General features: G+C 62.2%; 1 protein-coding gene across 4 annotated transcripts in view; it reads right to left on the reverse strand.

The window, feature by feature from the left end:
* Positions 1 to 21,125, reverse strand: part of MAD1L1 (mitotic arrest deficient 1 like 1) — a 413,365-nt gene that overhangs the window by 18,108 nt on the left and 374,132 nt on the right. The window contains exon 18 of one of the 4 annotated variants that reach the window (XM_046666479.1): positions 10,922 to 12,661. The exons of the other annotated variants lie outside the window; for them this stretch is intronic. Coding sequence (XP_046522435.1) covers positions 12,539 to 12,661 — 123 coding nt within the window. The 3' untranslated portion in view covers positions 10,922 to 12,538. Of the gene's footprint in view, positions 1 to 10,921; positions 12,662 to 21,125 lie in introns of those variants that run through there. 4 annotated transcript variants of the gene reach the window in all.

A 21,125-nucleotide genomic window follows, 5' to 3' on the forward strand; every position in this document is an offset into this window, starting at 1 on the left:
AAGGAGACCGACCACACCCACCAATGGGAGAGAGGCGCTGGGCAGCGGCGCAGAACCTACTTCTGGAACATTCATGCAAGTGTGCGCAACCTCACTGTGATTGAAACGGCCATTAAAGACAGCCAGTGATTTCGACGCATCTCAGTCGGTGTGGCCCGGCCTCACCCACGCTGGTTCCACTCAAGTTCATGGCCTGTTGTGGAGCTGACGCAGAGCCAGCCGTCCAAGCCGCCTGAAATCCTGGGCGAAATGAGTGCACACACCTCCTCACAGGCCCTCCATGACTGCAGGCGGCCCCAGGACAGGATAGCTCACGCCCCAGTCTGGTGCTCGGTCAGTGGTCCGGCTGGACATTGGGAGGGAGCCCAGCAGGAGACCGGGCGGGCACCCAACAGGCAGACCTTGAGAAGAAAGGGTTTTCACAAGGCCCCTCGGGTGGGCAGGTGGCCCAGGGGCAGGGGAGCGGAGCCCGTGGGGATGGAGGCCGCAGGGGCGGGCAGGGAGCTGGAACTCAGGTGGGATGGGGACCTTCTCGCTACGTTGGGGGCTCTGGTCTGGCTGGGGGCCAACATCTCCCTTAACATTTACCTTCCCCTGAGGCACAAGGCGGGTCTGGGTGACACGGGAGGCCAGGGCCTCACCCCTCTTCTCCAGGGCTGCCCCTGGATACCCTGGTGCAGCTCAGCACGCGCTGGGCACTGTGCAAAGAGGGTCCACAGGTCTGGCCCATCCTCCTGTGTGGGCTTCTTGGGAGACAGGTACCTGCAGGGCAGGGTGCTGGCTCCGGGCTCAGATGGAGCCTCCGCGCCCTGCAGCCCCTCCTCTGAGCAGGGGAAGACCACTGCCCCACAGGCAGCTGTCGGCATGCACAGCCAGTGAGCCTGAGCAGGCAGAGAGCGATGGTCACTGTCACCTGCACCGAGCCCACGGGGCAGGACGACGGGGGAGGGGAGCGGCCGCAGTGATGCCCAGGGCTCGTCTCGCTCAGTGGGCGCAGGGCACGGGAGGGACACAGGCTGCTGCTGCTGCTAGGGCCACTGTCCAGCTGGGCCTCAGGGGGTGACCACGAGGAAAGAGCACAGCACGGGGCCTCCTCCCCAGTGACCCCTCATGGGGACCTGCTGGCCGGCTGCCACTGCCTGGGCACAGCGAGCTGGGCTCAGGGTTGGGAGGCCCCCGTTTCCTCCCAGCCTGTCTGGAGCTTTTCCGACACCAAGGCCGGGACTCGTGCTCCAAAGTGCAACTGGACGCTGCACAGGCCGTGCCCGGAATCCCAACGTGGGAGAGGTAGACGGCCGCGGCCCTGGCCAACGAGACGGCCCCTGCCAACTCCTCTAGCTGTCACCACGCTGTGCTGTGAAGTCAACAACCGGAACCCCGCTGAGCCTGCTTAACTCTCTGGCTCATGGCGACCAGGAGACGAGGAGCTGGGCCTGCCCTCTGCCTCTCTGTCCTCAAGCTCCCAGGGACCCCTGAGCCAGGAAATGCATGGGGGCTTTGCCAGCCTCCAGGCCCCAGGAGAGTCTTCTGCTGTCTCGGGGAGATGTGCAGAACCAGGCTGGACACCCTGCCCCGCTCTCCCCGAGGTTTGGGAGGAGCCCTCAGCCAGCACCAGGATGGGCGGCATGACCATGGAGACATGCAAACCCACTGAGCCCCCTATAGGAGAGACAGGCAGGCAGCGCGCCTTGCACCGGGCGCACTCCGGGCGCTTGTTCTAAGGCATCACTGTCCGGAACTGTTGGAGGGGCCTGGACGGTGCCTGCACCATGGGAGCGTGGGCAGAGGGGAGGGGCCACGGGAGCAGGGACAGAGGGGAGGGGCCGTGGGAGCAGGGACGGACAGGAGGGGACAGCAGGAGCATGGACAGATGGGAGGGGCCGTGGGAGTGGGGAAGGACGGGAGGGGACAGCAGGAGCAGGGACAGACGGGAGGGACCGTGGGAGCGGGGACGGACGGGAGTGGACAGCAGGAGCATGGACAGAGGGGAGGGGCCACGGGAGCGGGGACAGAGGGGAGGGGACAGCAGGAGCGTGGACATACGGGAGGGGGTGGCAGGCTCTCTGTCCTCTGCAGACTGGAAGGCGCCACGCACTCTAGAGCCTTCCTGACGCCAGGCCTGTCCTCTGCTGCCCTTTCCCCCGGGGGCCCCTTCCCCTTGCTGGTAGTACAGCCCCCGGCCACGGCAGCCCTAGGTGTCCCTGGGTGACAGCCCTGAGCCTGTATGGCTTGCACAGCTCTGTCTCCCTGTCTCCAGCTCCGCAAAGACTGGCAACGCTGCGGGAAAGTCAAAGCACAGCCAGCGTGGGCATGCACTTTGCCCTCACTGGATGGGGTCTCACTGCCAGGGTGGATGACACCAAAGCCACCCAAGCCCGAGGGCGCCCTTTAGACAAGTCACTCGCACCCAAGGTGGACTCGAGCAGAAGGGGCTGCTCAGAACCGAGGGGCGAACTGGAACCAACACAGTGTCCAGAGCATGAAGAGGATGCAGGGCCAGGAAGTGACCGCCTGGATCTGGGAGGTCATCTGAAGCAGGGCTCTGCCCTCGGACAAGGAACGAGCCCCCCAGCTACACCCGCGGGCCCTCAGCAAGGACGCTGTGTGCCCTGGCATCACGCAACAGACCTGAGCGAAGCGCCTCTCGCTCTGCGAGCGGGCATCGGGGTCGGCCGAGTGCCCGGGCAGGCTGCTGCTCTGCCCCCAAGTCCAGCCATCAGACAATAAAGCGAAAGGAAGTGCCTCATTCTTCACAAAAAATACTCCGACTGATGCAATTTGCGTGTGCAAAATGTGTGAAGTGCATTTTCCATCTCATCAGCACCTCAACCTGAATGAGCCGCCACTTGCTTTCAGACCCGTCTCAGGCGGCCTGAATTACATCACGGGCCTTTCTTCACCTTGCAATAGGACGTTTCATGTCCTGCTGATGGCAATGCATTTTCACCGACCACATTCATTTAAAGAAGAAATTTCATAACATCTTCTGCAGCTGATTTGCTCCTGGGCCCCAAGAATGGAATACAAATCATCTCCTCACACCCGGCACGCATCTTTCTGTGATTTAATTTCGGAAACGACTTTTTAAAGGACTCTACTGTCCCTCCCCGTCCTGGAAGAGGGAAATTGCTCTTCCTTCTGGGGTGTGTGAAGACCAATATCTTCCCCAACTCGCCTGTCCTTCTCCATTGAGTCAGCACCGGTTCCCTTTCAGGACACACTCTTACGGAGCAGCAAACCAGGCGTCGGCTGGCAGTGCTGGCAGCGTCTGGGGTCAGGACGAGGGGCGTGCAGCGGCTCAGGACAATCCTACCGAGCTGGTAGTTCAGGAAGATTCAGGAGCTGGGCACCTCCACCCACCAAGGGCAGGAGACCTTTAATTGTCATCTGTCCTGCACGACTCCACACGCAGAAGGGGCTGCCCTGGGCCACGCACAGCTGGAAAAGCTCCAGGGGGCTGTCGAGTGCCCCCGCCAGGGACCGCGCTCAGCTCCGCCCGGCAGCTGCCATCAACCCATCTCCCCTGAGGCACGGCCCAGCTGCAGACCTGCGAGAGTCACTGCCCTTCAGAGCCTTGGTTTCTCCCTCTGAAAAGGATGGAGGGGGCCGCATTTATCCCCTCTGTGTGCCTGGTGCCCAGGACAGGACGCGGACTCGATCAACATTCACAAGGATGAATCGGTGAGCCATTCCAGCGCCGGTGCTTGGGGGCCCAGCCGCGGCACCCCCTCCCCACCCTGGCTCTGTCCCGTGCCAGCAGCCAGGCTCTGGGTCCGGCATGACACCTGCCAAGTGGGGGGCATCCCGGGGTCTCTGTGACCTGTGCTCTCCCTCTGCCTCAGGCAGCTGTTTGTCTCCCAACTGCCAGGGCGGATCGGCTTCACCAGACACTGACTGGCCTTTCTAAAGGCGTGAGCTCCCACAACACTGGGTTTTAGTCCCCTGTGGGGGCTCTTCTTGGAGCAGCTGCTCATTATGAGCAGGTGCGGGGACCTGGGAGATGCCGGCAGGGGTGGGATGGGCTGGAGCCAGGCTCCCGCGGGCCGGCCCTGTGCTAGATGCTCCAGGCACAGCCCGTGTCACCCTCTTGACCACGTGAGCAGATGGCACCGGCCCTCCCTCGCCATTCCTCACACCTGCAGGAGCCAAGCCAACGTCAGGCTCAGGGTACTGAACCACCAGACCTGACAAGCAGGTGGTCAGGGCCTGGCTGATCAGCCCGGGCCCGCCAGCAACAGGGTCCCACCTGACCGGGCCAGCCAAGGTGCGTGGGCTGTCTACACGCATGGCAGGTGCCAACAGCCAGCCGGGGGCCTCGGACTGGGGCTTGTGGGCCAACCCTCACTCCACATGTTTTGTTTGATCCAGTGTTATTTACAGATAAGAGCCAATGTTTTAAAATCAGGAAATTTAACATGAAAACTGGGAGTTTCCAGCTACTATGAACTCCAGAAACCTGGGCCCACAGGCCCCATGGCCACGGTGCAGGTCGAGCAGGACCCTGGGCCAAGCCCCCATGTTGGCCACACACATTCCACGTGTACACACGCTCAGCCCCCACACCCCGGCTGCTCCAAGACCGAGGCTGAGACCAAGGGGCAGGGCTGGGCCTTGGCGGCAGCTTCTCTCACGGGACAGGGAGGTCGCCCTGTGCCCAGGCCCACCAGGGGCAGGAGATGAGGGGAGCACAGGCTGCACCAGGTGTCGCATGTCCTGCCGTGCTCCCGCAACAGGCTGTGCACCCCAGGAACGGGGGAGGCAGCGGATGGCCGGGTCCCGGGGAGGAGGAAGAGCTCACTTAATGCTGGGCCGAGGACAAGCCCAGGGCCTCGGCGGTAACCTTGCTGTCCACAGCACCCCGGGGATGGGTGTCCCCATGGTGGCAGCCCAGGTCACCTGCAGGACACTGGCCTAGGCCCCCGTGGGATGGCCAACTGCTCATATTTATTTTGTGATATCAAATAATACTTGCTCTTTAAGGACAATTTGTCTCTGGGAAAACACGAAGACGCAGGCAATGCTCATCCGACATCCATTGATGTGGAATCTCGGCAAGACGGCGAGGGTGGAGACGGGATTTAAAGATGACGGGCAAAGGTGATGTCATGTGTGCTTCAGTCTTCTGTCCAAAGACACCTTGGTCCTTGTCAACACCGCTCACCTGCTCTGGAACGTCTACGGACAGTGACCTTCTCTCTCCTCCCCAGGGCCGGGACAGACCCCCGGCAACTCCAGGGTGACTCCTGCCTGTGTCCCTGAGTAAGACACTCCTTGGCCAGCAGGGTCAGCAGAGGGCACAGAGGACGACCTTCTACGAGGTGCCTAATGCGCAGACGCAGGCACCCCGCGGGGCATACCCCAACCCCACCACCCGCGGGTGGGCAGAGCGTGGGCTGGGACCCTGGTTTCCCGGTGCCTACCTCGTAAATGTGAGAGGCCCTAAGTGCCAGCTGCTGCCACCACTCCCTCCACAGCCAGGGCAGATGACGAGCACGGAGGGGACTATGTTCAGAGTGCTCCAGGAGGAGAGAGTTAATCAGAAAACTTGGAGGAAATGGATGATTTCCTGGCAAATAACAAATCACCAACCCAACTTGACCAGCACAGAGAGTAGGGGCAGGAGCCGGACAGAGATCTGTTCTGAAGAAGGCGCCAGGACGACAGCCTTCAAAGCACAGCCATGTCCAGAATCTACGTCCCAGAGAACAGAGGAAAGAAGCCGGCTGATTTTACCAAGCCCGAGTGCCCTCGGGTGGGTGATTGGGGATAGAGAGGGGAGGGAGCCACCAGATGCAGCTGCCTGGAGACGGTGCTGGGAACCGGGGGCCGGCGGGGCGGTGTCGCCCTGAAGCGCGGGGGCCTAAGGTGTTGGAGCAAAGGGCCGGTGTCACCAGCCTCGCTCTGGAAAGTCTCCCCGGCAGCCACGTGGAAGGTGACTGCACGAGCCCAGACTGCCCACTCATCCGTCTGTCCGTCCGTCCGTCCTCTCACTCACTTGTCCGACAGGCTCTCATTGTCGGGGTAGGGTGGGGAGGGGAGGGGCTAGCCCCAGCTGGGTGTTGAGAGAAGCTCGGAGACTTACGAGTGTGCAGTTCAAATGCCACCGAGGCAGGAGGAGGCCAGGCCACTGGCCTAGGGAGGCCCTTCCATGGACGGCCCGAGGGCTGGACGCGCCAGGTGCTGCACAAGGCGCCCTGATGTCCACAATGACCCTGGGAGGGCGCCGGTCCAGCTGCTTTCTCAGGGATGTGACATACCCACTCTGTGGCGAAAAGGCGCCATGGGGCTGGCGCTGGGCCGCGGTGTCACCTCATCCACTGGACCGGGAGAGCCCATCCTGGGGCGACTCCGAGCACGCAGACCTCCTAAGTCCTGCGAGGTGCTGGGCAGGAGAGTCCTGGAGCTGCAGCCCCAGCTGCCCACCTACCAGGACCTCGCACGGGGGCTGAGCAGCGTCCTCGGCTCCCTGGGCAGACGCGGGGCAGCATGCAGCCCCCAGCCCGGCCCCGAGAGCCGACATCTGAGAGTAGTCCGGGCGACACGATGTGATTTAAAAGTTAATTAAACCGAGTGGTATAAAGTACAGCACCCCAGGTGTTATTTCCAAAGAGCGTCTGGAAGGAAAAGGGGGAAAATCTAATAAAAAGCCTGTGAGCTGTTGCATCAGGAAGTAATCACGTCGCTAAATCATCCGTGTCTGCAGAGGCCTCCTAATGACACGGCTGCCCGGCCGGCCCTGTGGGGCTGACTCCCTTTGCAGCCAGGCCGCCCAGGCCAGGCCCCCAGGGACACGCGGAGGACGCAGCGGCCCAATGGGGCTCAGGACTGCAGGCGCCCAGCCTGCCAGGAAGCAGGGTCCACCAGAGGCAGGCAGCCCCTCACAGTGCACGCATGCACTCACTCACTCACTCCCTCATTTGTTCACTCCCTCATGCATTCATTCACTCACTCATTCGTTCACTCCCTCCCTCATTCGTTCACTCACTCATTCATTCATTCACTCCCTCATTGTTCACTCACTCATGCATTCATTCACTCACTCCCTCATTCATTCACTCCCTCATTCATTCGCTCACTCCCTCATTCATTCGCTCACTCACTCATTCCTTCACTCACTCCCTCATTGTTCACTCACTCCCTCATTCATTCACTCCCTCCCTCATGCATTCACTCACTCACTCATGCATTCATTCACTCACTCCCTCCCTCATTCGTTCACTCCCTCATTCGTTCACTCACTCACCTACTCACCCCATACACTGAGTACTAAGTACCCACCACAATGTAAGGCAAAGGAGAACCAAGCACACAGGGCAGGCCCCACCTTGGTGGTGTGGGGCAGGATCAGTCAACAACGCACAAGGAGACCCAGCCCCTGGGAAGCAGCATTTGGGCAGAGACCGCAAGGCTGGGTAGGTCAGAAGCGTAAATGGGTGCGGGGATTCCAGGCACACGGGGGCCCCAAGGCAGAAGGGACCTGAGATGTCTTTTCATCCATCCACCCTCTGCTCACGGTGGTGACCCTGCTTCTGCACTGTGCTGACGGGGGTCTCACCACCTCACAGGGCCACCTGCGTGTCAAAAAAGCTCAACAAGACATTCTCTTGCTCACTGGGCTGAAACCTGCCTCCCCGCCATGCTGTCTGCCCACGGAGGGCCCAGCAACAATGGGGAGATTGAAGCTTGGGAAGCCGGGTCTGGGGCTCAGCGTGGGTGCTCTCGGGGGTGCTGGGCAGTCGTGGGCAGCCCTGGGATTCTGGCGAAGGAAGGTGGAGACCCGGTGGCAAGATGCACCGTGGTGGCTGGTATTTGCTAACGAACGTTCACTGAGGCCACTGTCTGGGCTGGGGTGGGCGCCGGGATCTGGTGGGCAGAGCCCAAAGCTCCTTCTGCACTTCCAGGTGCCCAGGCCTCCCCGGCCCACAAGGCCGCCCTCCAGCCAGCAAAGTGGGAGGCCTGTCCTCCTTCCCCAGCTGGGCACAGGCAGGGTCCCCTCCCTGCTCCGCAGTCAGTCCCTGGACACCCCACCATCCAGGCCATGCTTGGAGGCGGCTGGGGTCCCTGTGAGGGGGGCCGAGGGACCCTGAACAGAGCTTCAGGCTGGCCTTCCTCCTAGGGTGTCTAAGCAGGAAGGGGAGCATCCAGCGCGGCCCCCAGGAAGCTCTGCCAGGAGCTGGTCCAACGTCCATGTCTCCGTGATTTATCAGGGCAATGCACACTTTTCCTCCACAGCTCTGCTCACCCTGACTCCCGTGCTGTGCCGAGGCGCTGTCCACGATTAATAGCGCTCGCTGTCAAGTGTAATTACCAGCTCCATCCTGGAGCGCCAAGCGCATTCATCCACTCCGTGCACTGGCCGGCTGGAGCCCACACCACTCACCAGCGGGCTGCCACGCAGCACCTCTGTGCTCATCCCGGCCTCCAGGTCCACCAGGCCCCGACATCTCTGAGCTTCTCTGGAGGCTGGGCGGCGCCTACCACGGCCCCTCCATATTGGGTTCTGAACCCACTGGACCCAGAGGTGACTGCCCAGGGTGGGCCGAGGCACATGGGCCTGTACTAGGGCTGCCATGCCCTGATGCCCAGAGAAAGCCAGGGGCCTCTGTGCGTTGTGGAGGACCGTGCCTGGCCCAATGGTCTGATCTAGTTTTAGCGAGGCACAGAGACAAAAGCTGGGCCAGGCAGCTCCTGTGGCCGCCTTCAAAATGCAACTTCCAGAAGGAGAGTGGGAGGTTAGAGGGTGCAGGGCCCCTGGGAAGGTGCTGTCAGAACTGGGTGAGAAAAACAGAGGGAGAGGACACCTCAGGCCCAGGTGAGGTCATGTCTGGTCCCACTTCCTGGAACCCAGGCCGCTGAGAGAGTGAGGGCAGGTGCCCTCTGCCCTGTGATGCTCCCATGCCCCTTGAGTCTTCTGCTGGGGGCTGTGGGGAGAGAATTAGACATGACCTGATGTCCTCTTAGCACTGTGGAGGTGCGCAGCCCGCCTAACCGTGGGCGCTGTGTCCGGGTCCCCTAGAACTGTCAGTCCCCATGAGCGAAGCCTCGGTGGGGGGGTCTCAGAACGTGCGGGGGCAGCACCTTCCTGCAGGGCCCACCCAGTACCATCCGCCAGGGCAATCTGTTAACTAGTTTGTTGCCTGCTATGCAGCAACTTTGTCATCTCACCTGCTCGGCCCGTGTGCGCCGTCCGCACCCCCGGGAGAACAGTCGAGAGCCAGCAGCACGGGAGCCCAGGAAGCGGCTCTGGGTGGCTCCTGCCGAGGCCCCTGAATTCTTCTCAGTGAACAGTGAAGGGACAGAACCCCAGGCCTAGGTGCTCGAGACAAGCTCTAGCCCCTCCTGATGGCATGTGGAACCGCGCCGGGGCAGACCCTGACATCCTCCAAGTCTGGGTGCACAACATCATCCTGACACGCCCCACGCCAGGCAGTCGCTGATCAGGGTGGCTGGAGGGAGCGACTCGTTAACCCCTGCAGCCTGAAGGGCTGCCCCTGCCTCTGCTCCAGCCCAGCTCCCAGGAGATGGCACCCACCAGCACGGAAACCACCAAAGGGAGCCCCCAACAAACTGCCAGCCCGCCCGCCCTCAGGGAAGGCCCACGGCACCTGCCGTGGCCGGGCACGGAGGCAGCCAGCGGGGACGACAGGGCCAGCTGGGGAGGGGTAAGGGCAAGACCCACCCTCTTTCCAGGCCTGCAGGATGCCTGCCCAGAGGTGGCTCCTCACGGGCTCGGCTGCATGACCTGAGGGCCACGCTCTCCCACAGGCAGGAAGAGGCTGGCCGTCCCAACGTCACGTGGGCAGGTGTGTCGGCCTCACTCCCCTCCCGTCATGTCCCCGGGGTGGCAAGTGGATGGGTGAGTGTCTTCCTTCTGCCGCTCAGATGTCCTGACCTGTCTCCGGGCCTCTCCGTCATGCCCTCCAGTCACACCCCCGGCACACGTGTCTCCAGCGAGGGCTGCTGTGTGCGAGCAGGGAGCCCACCCTGTGGACGGGGTGGTGTCTGGACCGCAGAGCGCCTGGACTCCGGGCCCTCCCTTCTCCCCGATGACAGTCCCAGCAACCATGGTTTCTCCAGCAGTGGCTGTGCCAGGAACTGGGGCTGCTCCTACCGGGTCACTTACTTGGCAACAGCTGTCTCCACTCCTGGACGAGGTCCCTGGGTGGAAAGGTCAGCTTACAAGTCACCCAGCTGAGCACTCTGGCCCCTCCTGACAACCCTCGACGGGGCAGCCCGGGACAGGTGGCCCCTGAGGGTCTTGCTGACGCCTCCAGAGGTGGCCGAGCTGCTCTTGTCCCTCACTGTCCCCTGACCAGTGGGTGCACTGTTGCCCCTGCCTCGCCGTCCCCTGACCAGTGGGCACAGCTCCATCCTGCACAAACACAGGTTTTGAGCCAGGCTCCCCGGGCGCACACGTGCACTACCTTTCTAAAGTGGAGAGCAGGCCATGACTCTGGTGGCCACCCTGAGTCTCTGCCCCACTGTGGGCTGTGCAGGCGTGTGGCAGGGCCTGGGCCCATGGCTGGAGCTCCTGGCCCAGGACCCCACAGGGAAAGAAAGGGAAGAGGGAAGGCTGACAGCCAGGAGAAGATCGGGCAGGGAGTGCTGGAGCGAGGTCGTGATGCGAGGCTGGTGACCAGGCTGTGCTTGGATGTGCGGTCCCCAGTCACTGGAGACCTGGTCCAGGCGGCAGCTCAGCCCAGCTCCAGGGGTCTCAGACATCCCGCCAGCCCCGTCCCCCACCAGGCAGCGCCCGGGACCTCCGGCCTGGGGTTGGAAGAAGGCTCTGGGGCCAGCTCCGTGCCCACCTCGCAGGGGCTCCTCCTGCTAGCCTGCCTCTGCCCATGGGGCTGCCTGCCCCGGGAGCCGAGATTCCCCGCCCTGTGTACATTAATTACGGCAGAGTAAACAGCCACGGTTTGAAAAACGCATGTTTCTATGTGATTGCTTTTTTTAATTGGTTGGTTTAACATTTGGAATTTGATTTAATTTCAGCTTGATTTTCCTCACCGCGGGGTCAGGCTGAGGGCCGGGGAAATCACCACTGGAGCGCCCGTCACTAATGGCAGGGGTCCGGAGCACACGCTGGCACCCGAGCGGCACGGTGGCCTCGTCTTCACGGAGCCAAATCTCTGCGCTCCAGATCCCAGGCTCACGGGGGCGGGAGGCCAGACCCACACCCCCTCCCCACAGGACCAGGACGTGGGCCTCTAGGGGACCTCGGCTCGGCCACCTGCTGGCTTCGAGCAACCCTGGGCGGCTGGGCGCTGATGTCCCATTTCCGAGGACTCTCCGAAGGCCGGGGAGGCAAGGTTCAGGGAGACGCTCTCGTGGTGGGAACAGCCCGCTGGCCCCGTGTCGCCTCTGTGAGGTGGCGTGTGAGACCAGGGCGGCCGCTGGCCGTCTGGGTGGGGGGAGGGCGGGCAGTGGCACGGCCTGCCACTGAGGGTGGCACAAGCCCCGAGGCAGGCAGGCCTGGCCCCAGACCCCCAAGGGTAAGCGGCCCCTCTCTGAGCCTTGGTCACCTCAGACGCAGAACAGGGACAGTGTCCACCTCAGGGCCCGCTGGGGGACAGAATGAGAGCGGCACCCAAAGAGCCTCGCACTCGGCCGGCCAGGCCCACGTGCTCCATGGCGGGTCCACTGCAGTGTGCCGAGGCCCTGCGCCCCCCAGGCAACAAGAAGGCCCACCCGCCTTTCCTGTTACCATCCCTGGCCCCGGACACGGGCCACAGCCAGGGCGGGCCGATGCGACGGGGAAGCGGACAGCAAGGCCGAGGAGGGCCGGCCGCGGCCCGCAGGGTCCGGGTGGGAAGGGCCAGAGGGAGGACTCAGCACCAAGTCCACTTTCGGCAGCTGTGGGCTGGGGTCCCAGCTGTGCCGCTGACCCCAAGGCTCTCTATGCCTCGCTTTCCTCCTTAAAACACGAGCAGAGGCACCACGACCTGCCAGCTAACACGAGGAGACGACAGGGCAGAAGGGGCCGCTCCTGAGTCCACACGCCTGCTCGGTGCCAGGGCCGGGGGGCAGGACGAGGACACGGGTCAGTTCAGGGACGACACAGCCAGTGCTCCGGGAAGTCCTGGCTCAGGGCTGGGTCAGCAGCCTGGGGACCAGCTCAGTCCTCACCCCCACCGTGTGCGCCTCGGTCTCCTCGGTTGTAAAACAGGATGGCAGCACCGACCAGCTCTGCTCCTGCTCGGAAAACAGTAGGCTGCATCACTCGATGACAACGGGGGGAGTCCCCAGGAAGGAGCCGGCGTGAACAGGGCCTTACACAGGGAGCAGAGGCCAGGTGGTGACTCTGGTACTGGGGGATTGGTCCCCAGTGCAGACCTATGTGGGAGCAGCAACCCAACCCTGACGCCATCCAGAAGCTTCTCCTCGGTGTTCCCGCCCCAGACTCCGGGTTTGAAAGATGGGATGCTCTACACAAGCTATATTAAGTGATAATCCACTTGTTCTCCCATCTTGCTAGTAACTGATTTAGTCGGTCAAGATCCTGATTTGTCTGCAATGACCAAGCAGCTCTTCCAGCTCAAAACACCGTCTTAGGCATTGCTAGCGGCAGCAGCGGCCTCGCAGATGGGGTGCAGGACTTCAGGGGGACACCTGAATCCTGAAAACGGCCTGTGGACCACAGCTGATTCCGAGCGGGACCCTGTTTGGGAGGGATCAGAAACTGACATTAGGAAGGCGGGTCAGGACGAGGCCCTGCAGCCGCCGGCAGGGGTGTGTGCGGAGCAAGGCCGGGGAGGGCCCAGGCACCACGTCCTAAATGTGCAGCGAGCCAGGGGTGAGGCTCTGGCGACAGGGAGCCCTGACCCTGCAGTAAGTCAGCAGGTGATGGCAGCATGAGGCGAGGGCAGGTTCTGCCCCGGCCTTCGTCATGCTCAGAGCCGGCTCCTGCCCAGGACTGTTCTGGGCACCGGGGGTGGGTGCGAGCAAGGAGACTGCAGGGGTGAGTAAGGGTTCCTGCCCTGGGGGGACCTCGCCTAGACAAGCCCTCTGGGGACTGTGTCCTCGTGCTCTCTGTCGGTCTGCGCACAGGCTCAGGCCAGGAGACACACCCTGGGGAGCACCTGTTGTCTGTGCTCTGGGCACGGCCTACACCCTAGCCACACTGTTCTCTAAGTGTTCCGTACTTTCCTGTCTCGTGTGCTTGCACGTGCTAGGTCCTCTGCTTATGTGACCTGCGTCCCACCAAGATTCTTCTCATCCTCCAAGGTCCACCTTAAAATCTGCTCCTCTGTGACACCTTCCAGAACCTTCAGACAGAATTAATACTTTCCCATTCATTCTTTTATCCACCCACCTATCTATCCACCCATCCGCCCACCTATCTGTTGACCTGTCCATCCATCCATCCGTCCACCCACCCATCCATCCAACCACCCATCTATCCATCCGTCCACCCACCTGCCTATCCATCTACCCACCCACCCACCCACCTATGCATCCGTCTGTCCGTCTATCCATCCACTAACCCATGCATCTATCTGAGCACCCACCTATCCCTTTATCCTTCCATCCATCCACCCACCCATCTACCCACCCACCTATCCATCTGTCCATACTCTTACCTATCTATCTACCCATCTACCCACCTATCCATCCACCCATCCATCTGTCTGTCCATCCATCCATCCACCCACCCACCCACCCACCCATCCACCTATCCATCCATCCATCCCTTGTCTGTCCATCCACCCACCTACCCATCGGTCCATCTACCAGTCTGTCTGCTCACCCATCCATCCATCTGTCCACCCACCCATCCATTCATCCAACCACATACGTATCCATCCACCCACCCATCCATCTACCCTTCCACCCACCTATCTACTCATCCACCCACCTATCCATCTACCCACCTATCCATCTACCCATCCATCCAACATTTAGAGCGCCCATTATGTGTCAGGCACTGTTCTAGGTGGTAAGGATACAACTGGAAATGAATTAGACACAGTTATTGCTCTTGCAGAGTTTATGTATTCTAGTGAGATAGACAGAAAATAAGTAAGCATGTAATACAGCGCCAAGAAAATGAAGCAGAGAAGGGCCTAGACACAGACAGTGATTGATCTTCCAGCCAGGACCATATTGAAAGGCCTGTCCACAGGTGACGTTTGAGCAGAGCCCTAACTGAGGTAAGGGAATGAGCCGTGTGACTCTCAGGGGACCCCGGAAGGGGGAGAGGCAGATGCAAGGGTCCAGAGGCAGTGTATACTTGGTGAGCCCAGTGGCCAGTGTGCCTTGACTGGAGCATGAGGGGAACGTGTGGGAGGAGCTAAGGCCGGAGAGGGATGGACATACAGAGGTCCTTTCCTCACACGAGTCTGAGACACCCTGCGGGGCCCTATCCCTGAGACTGAGCACTCAGGGCAGGACCGGCCTGGATGCATTTCGGGCTCCCTGCCGAGCAGCACAATGTCCCACACGGCATGGTGGACTTCCTTGGGGAGCCCTGCCCAGAGGTGGCCGTGCCCCAGGCTGGCCGGGAGGAAGGCTGACTCTGACGCAGAGGCCATGTTGGACTCTGGAGAAGCTGAAATGGGGCCTCAGGCTCCTCAGAGTGATGAGACAGAGGGTGAGGGGCTGGGGAGCATCAAATGTCACCCTGACTCCTGGGAATGGCTTCCGACGTACTTGATCATACAAGGAGGGGACGTTAGAGGGGGACACAGAACAAGCAGCCCAGGCTGCCCAACGGCCAGCAGTCACATCACACCTGTGGTCCGGGGGGCCAGAGCCCTGCGTATGTCTTAGCGAGGCTGAAGGGAGAGCGCGGGCCAGGCATGGGCTGTGGGACAGTGCCAGCCTGGGGGCAGGCCCCAGAGCCACCCTCCACCATGGCCCCACCCAGGGCCCTTGCACACATGCCTTCTGACCACAGCGCACCAGCGGGGCAGTGCACGTGACAGTAAAAATGGGACACTCTCCTTCTGCAGACCACTGGCCGGTGTCAGTCAGAGCGTGTGGCTTCCGCAGCAGGGCAGGGGGTACCCTGCCATCCCTGGGCAGCCCTCCTGGACCCCAGCTCTCCAAGGGGATCTGTAGGGGACTGACAGGAACAGACAGCAGCTCTTCCAGGGACCTGCAGGAGGTCCTGGGACACAGGGCTCTGTGCAGCCTGCTCCTGTCCCTCCTATCAGAGCTGACCTCCCAGGAGAGAGAGCAGAGCCCCGGACCACTGTGCCAGTCTCAGGACATCTCGCCCACACCACCCCCACGCTCCCTCCGGCTTCCTCGGGATAAACTGCTGTAATATTATTTACAGCAGCGGCACACGGGAGGAGGGGCGAGACAGGAAGAGGAGTCTCTTTACGACTTGGGGAGGAACTGAGAAGCTGAGAGGGATGCTCAGCGTTCACATCAGCTCCTCGGTGAGGAATCGGTCCTCTTGGTAACCAGAGGCTGTTCACACAAGCTCCCCGAGGAATGCCTTCCACAAACTTTGATGTGAACTAATTAAGTTTGCTCAGTTAATCAGGACTGGCTGCCTCGGAGACCCAGCATCCATAGACCCGCAGACAGCCGTGTGAGACAGGAAGCAACTCGTCTCCCCTCTCCCGCCAGCCCTTCTGCTTGTGCGCCCTGCGCCCCTCCTGGGCCTGCTCATATGCAGAGGCCCAGGCCCTGGCATGAGCAGGTAACCCTGTACCCGGGGTTTTGGTGGCTCTATGAGATGGATGATGGCCCCTGGGGACCCACTAAGGCCCCAGGACCCGTGGTCCAGCCCAGCAGCATGACGGCACCATTCTAACTGGTGGTCCACACGGGCGTGCTGAGAGGGGGCCCTCTCCAGGCCCATGGCACTGAGAGAGGCAGCCCTGTGATGGGGAAGGGGGGCTGTCCTGGGCCTGGGAACGAGCTGGTACAAGGGACTTCTGAGTCAAGCTCTGGGTGAGGCCAGGGAGTGCCCAGGCCAGGGAGCAGGGGTGCCCATCAGACGTGGACCCCGGCTGGGTTGGGACTAGGCACTGGGGTGTGAGTGCTGACATCCCAGCCCGGTGCAGTGGGTCCCGGGGCTCGCCTATCCAGGGGATGGCCGGCCAGAGGGCAGCTCCTGCCAGGGCCCACACTTGGAATCCGAAAGCTTTCCCAAGCACCCACTGCTGGCCGAGCCCTGGACCATGCTCTACAACGAAGGGGAAGCAGAATCAGAGATGTGAGAGCAGGCTCCACCCTCCAGAAGCTTCCATCCTGGAAGAGTGGCTAGTGCTAGATGAGCAGTGAAGCCGGAAGAAAGGGTAGCGTGCGAGGAGATCAGAGGGAGGGCTGCGTCGGGAAGGTGTGAGAAGACTCAGGTGGTCTGAGGCCACCGGCTGGCCCATCCCAGAGCAGTCCAGCTGGGCCGGAACGATGGGGTCGGGAAGGGCGAAGGGCAGTGGAAGGCAGGCTGGGAGAGCGAACGGGTCATGCTGTGGGCTAACGGGCCCTCAAGGCACTGTGGTGAGTGGCGCCATGGCCAGGCCCGGGCGAGGAAGGCAGGCGGCCAGAAGGCACTGACCCCAGGAAGACCACAGGGCTGGGGTCAGGGCTCAGGTGAAAGGAAAGAGGGATCTGGCTGCGGGAGAAGGGGGCTCCAGGTGGCGCTCCCACCCATCCTGGTCAGGGCACTCAGCCTATGCCAGGAATGCCACCCAGACCTCTCAACAGCCCTCACGTAGGTGTCGCCTCCACCTGCCAGAGGGGACGAGGCTGCGAGAGGCAGGTGTGCTGGCCAGTGGCAAGCCAGGGATCACTGTAGGCCCAACGGCTTCTGTGGAAACGTGGCAGCACTTGGTGGCCCAGGGCGTGGGGGGGCACGGGTGCCGAGGTGACCACAGTGGTGGAAGCTCAAAGCCTGGGAGCCTTCGCCTAGCCACAGTGGAGGAGGAAGAGGAGGCAGGCAGAAGCCCGTGGGGTTGCCCAGTGCCCTCTGTGGCTGGTTGGCCTCGCTGGGCCATGTATGGGGCACACACACACACAGCTGGTGCCCCGCGTGAGGTCCCAGAGGCCCTTAGGGACCACTGGGAGGGGTGGGCATGGAGACCTGGGTGTGTGGCCTCCACTTGGCGCCTCCTGGCACCCAGCTCACCTCCCGCAGGGGCCTGACTGTGTTTCTACCTGCTGCCCAGGGCCAGTTCTCCTTCTGAGCAGCAAGGCAGCGCACGGGGGCGCTGGTGAGTGTTCCTGCCCTGGGAACAAGGCCTCTGGGGTGTCTGGGAAGGGGAAGGGAAGGTTGGCCCTGGGGGAAGGGCCCGCATCAAAGGGACGGGGTCTGAGAGCGGGGCAGCTGTCAGCTGTGCCCGGGAACCAGAGCTGAGCGAGTTCCAGTAACTGATGAAACAGATGACGATGTGCGTAAGCAGCTCTGCCCAGACCAGAGTCACATCATTACAACGTTGTCTGTTGTGTCTCCAGCTCTCGGACCGAGGAGCGACACTTGCTCTCAGGAATCCTCTGGGTCCCCACCCTTCAAGCGGCCGAGGCCTCTTCTGCCGGGCTCTGCTCTGAACCCAGTAGGAGGCAGGCTCAAGATTCTCTCCCGGTTTTGGTAAGTCAGGGTCACTGCTGTGCCCAGTGACTGGCTCTGCAGCCAAACCCAAGGCGCGTGCAGGGCCCCACGGCCACCCGAGCGGGTGGAGGGCGGCAGAACGGCGACTAAAGCCCCACCTCTTGCTGGACTGAAGTAGACAGAACCTTCCAGATTGGTGTGGAATCATCTGTCAGGTTCCCTCCCCAACTCCCTGCTACTCTGAGGGCAGCCTGGGCTCCCCTGGCCTCTGATCACGTGCCAGGCCCTGCCATATCTGTCCTTCCTTCCACAGACAACACCGAAGGTGGTTCTTCAGCAAGGCCTCCCCACGCCGCCCTGCAGCCCCCATTGGCCACTTGTCCGTATGAAGTGCTCAGGACCCCCTCCAGGCTTGTCTGGGGGTTCCCTCAGGAACCCTGCGGGTCCCACTGTCAGCAAAGCCTCCTCCCCAAAGAGCTTCCCAGCACGCCTGTGCCTTCAGAAGCACCCTGCAGACGGCTGGCTGCCACACGGCAGAGCCAAGCTCAAGAGCCCTTTCTATGGGGCCTGAGTGAGGATGGAAGGGGGGCTTGTTGCACAGTGTCCTCACAACCTTGTGACATGGGGGCAGCCAGCACCCTTGACATGCCAGAACCCCTGTACACACAGACGTGGCGCTAGCATGGTCACCTTGCTCCAGGATGTCCTGGCCTGCCCAGCAGGGACCACTGCGCCCAAGAAGCCTCGCACGGTGACCCTGCACTGCTGACACCCCCCTGGCGAGGTCAGTGCTGCTGGTCCACAGGCCACACGAGGACAGCAGGCCCTAGACGGAAAAGTCCCTAAAACGATGACGGATGCCAGCAGCACTAACAGCCGCCTCATGCAGTTGCTGTGAGGGTCTCGTGGGAAAAAGATCAAATTGGTTTGTGGGTGACTGCTACAAACTCGATGTTCGTGTGTCCCCGAAATTCACATGCCCAAGGCGACGGTGTCAGGAGGTGGCACCTCTGGGAGGTGATGAGGCCATGAGGGGTCAGTGCCCTTGTACAAGGGACCCCAGGGAGCTCCCTTGCCCGTTCCACCACATGAGGACACGCAAGCAGTCTGCGACCCGCAAGCACGCCTCACCAGAACCCGACCATGCTGGCAGCCTGAGCTCGGGCCTCCAGCCTCCAGACTTTGAGAAATAAAGGTCGTCTAAGCTGCCCAGTCTCTGGTCTTCCATTGTCGCAGCCCAGGCTAAGACAGGGACAGATGCCCAGAGGAAACTTGAGGGCGTCCTCTGTCATCCAGTGCACTCAAGACTCTCTCTGCACACCGTGGCCGTGTCCACCCCGCGCTGCCACAGCCCTGCACTCCTCCATCCAGCATCTGGCACGGGCTGCCCTGGAAGCCCCTCCTGGTAGTCACCTCGCTGCTCTCAGCTCTTCCTGCCAGCTCAACGCTCAGGTTCTTGAGGGCAGGAGCTGCGGCACCAGGACAGGCCCGTGATGCCCGGGAGCGGGGTCCACATGCGACTGAGAGCGCGGTGGCGGCTGGCAGCCTCTCTCCTCACGGCTCTAACCTCCCTCCCTCCTCATCACAGGGACTAAACAAACCCCTGGAAACTGTGACAAGACTAAGTGTAATCACGCTCTAACCTAGGCTGTGACATTAATCTCCCCGCCACTGAGGGGTAATTCAATTAGAGAGAGTCTGTAAAGAGTTACAATCATCAATTAGCACCAGCACAGCTACGGGGGAGCCGGGGGCCAGGAACCAGCACAGCCCACGTGGCTGATCCAAGTGCCGGCTCCACAGCTCGCCAGGCCCCTGCACTGGGCCTGGGCACACTGGGGCTGGCGGGGTCTGAGACCAAAGGAGCCGATGCCACCCAGGCCCAGCCGGGCTCCATCAGGTTGTCCCTGGCAGGGTTGGGAAGTTCAGGGTGAGTGGCTGACGAGGGAGGTGGAGGAGCCGGCCCAGGAATGGCCAGGCCGGCTGCGCTGAGTGACCAACAGGTGGTCGGCTTGAGGGTCGGCAGCCAATAACCAAAGAGGCTGCCCCTCCCCCTGTCTCCCTCCTGAGGCCAGGACAGCCCCCATGCCACCTGGCAGTACCCAGGCACCCTTGGAGCCCACACTTGGCTGGTGAAGTGTTGGAGGCCCAGCCGCTGCCCCTGCGAACAGGCCTGACCTTCAGCTGAGAGTCAAGTGAGAGTGACCGACCACACACCACATGGTCAGCAGAGCAGAGGCGACCCTGTCACCGCATGCTGGCAGGCAATTCGGCCTTGAATGTCAGACAGCAACAAGGCCTGAGCAAGCAGGGACACGTCCACCTCACTCACAATCATGTCACTGACACCCAACCACACAACACTCCGTGAACTCACGCTACGGTGAACCGCAATCGGGATCCTGGAGCTCCGGCCGTCAGAGCCATGGCCTCATGCGGACACGAGCTCTTGGGTCCTGCCCGGGGCAGGCCAGGCAGTGCTCGGCCCCCTGGCTAAGGGTTTGCTGTGGATGGGGGGTGGTACTTGCTGCCCTGAGTGTGCCCTCACTGAAGTCCCAGAGTTACAGGCAGCTGACCGTGGAGCGCCCAGCTGCCCGGCCACATCTCCGTGCTGTACGGTTCTGTGGCCGTCACCCCCGCTGCTGGGCTGGGCAGACTGGTGGGAAAGGTGGCTGCTCCTGAGGCCCTGGTAGCCCCTGCTTCAGCGCAGGCTGTTCCTCTCCCTGCCAGCCTGAAAGGGACCGATCAGGTTCCACGCCTTGCCATGGGGGTCCGCCCTGGGCCTGGCCACGGGCCGGTCTGCATCCAGCCATGCACACGTGGTCCCCTGCCTTGAGGGGCTTCTGTTCCTCACGTCCTATAAGCCCAACCTCCATGTGGCCCTGCTCTTGGGGCTCCAGGGCACCTCGCGCGGGGTCATACAGAGGCTGGAATTTGGAGGAAGGCAGACGTGGACTCAGAAATAAGAGACTGATTACCTGTCCCCCTGCCCCCGCCCTGGACTGGCGGCTGCTGCGAGAGGTTGCGTCCTGCCTGCTTCTGAATTCCTAGCGTCTGGCGTAAAGGCTGGGAGCTTGTGGACACATGGAGGCTTGCGTCGGTGCAGGAAGCATGCTGGGGAGGGAGCAGAGTGCACAGGCAACGCCCACCTGGAAGGGCGTCGGGTGCTGGAGAAGGGTGGCGAGCCAGCAGACCCTGCAGAGGGAAGAGTGTCTGGAGGGCCTCGAAGGACAGGACCGGCGACAGGCATCGGAGGAGAGGGCGGGGGCTCCTCCGGAGAGCAGCCTGGCGCTGGCGCCTGATGTGCGTGTCGCTAAGGCGCCTGTGCTTCCTGGGGACCCGGCACTGCGAGCGGCTTCGAGGAGGGAGGTCTGGGAGCGGCCAGCGTGGGCAGTGCGTGGTGGCTTTGTCAGTGGGACAGAGTGACCTGGCTGGGGGACTCCCGTGGGTGGAGAGCCCCAGGCCTGGACTCGTGAGGGTGTTGGGGTGACAGGAGCCCAGGAGCAGATCGGGGAGGCCAGGGAGCCGGTCTGGACCAGGCAGGCGAGGACACAGAAGCAAGCTGGGGGACGGGCTGCCAGAGCGGGAGGTCGGTGTGGAGACAGCTTGTGGGAGGAAC

This window comes from Equus quagga, chromosome 7 (genome assembly GCF_021613505.1).
Source record: "Equus quagga isolate Etosha38 chromosome 7, UCLA_HA_Equagga_1.0, whole genome shotgun sequence".
NCBI classification, from domain to species: Eukaryota; Metazoa; Chordata; class Mammalia; order Perissodactyla; family Equidae; genus Equus; species Equus quagga.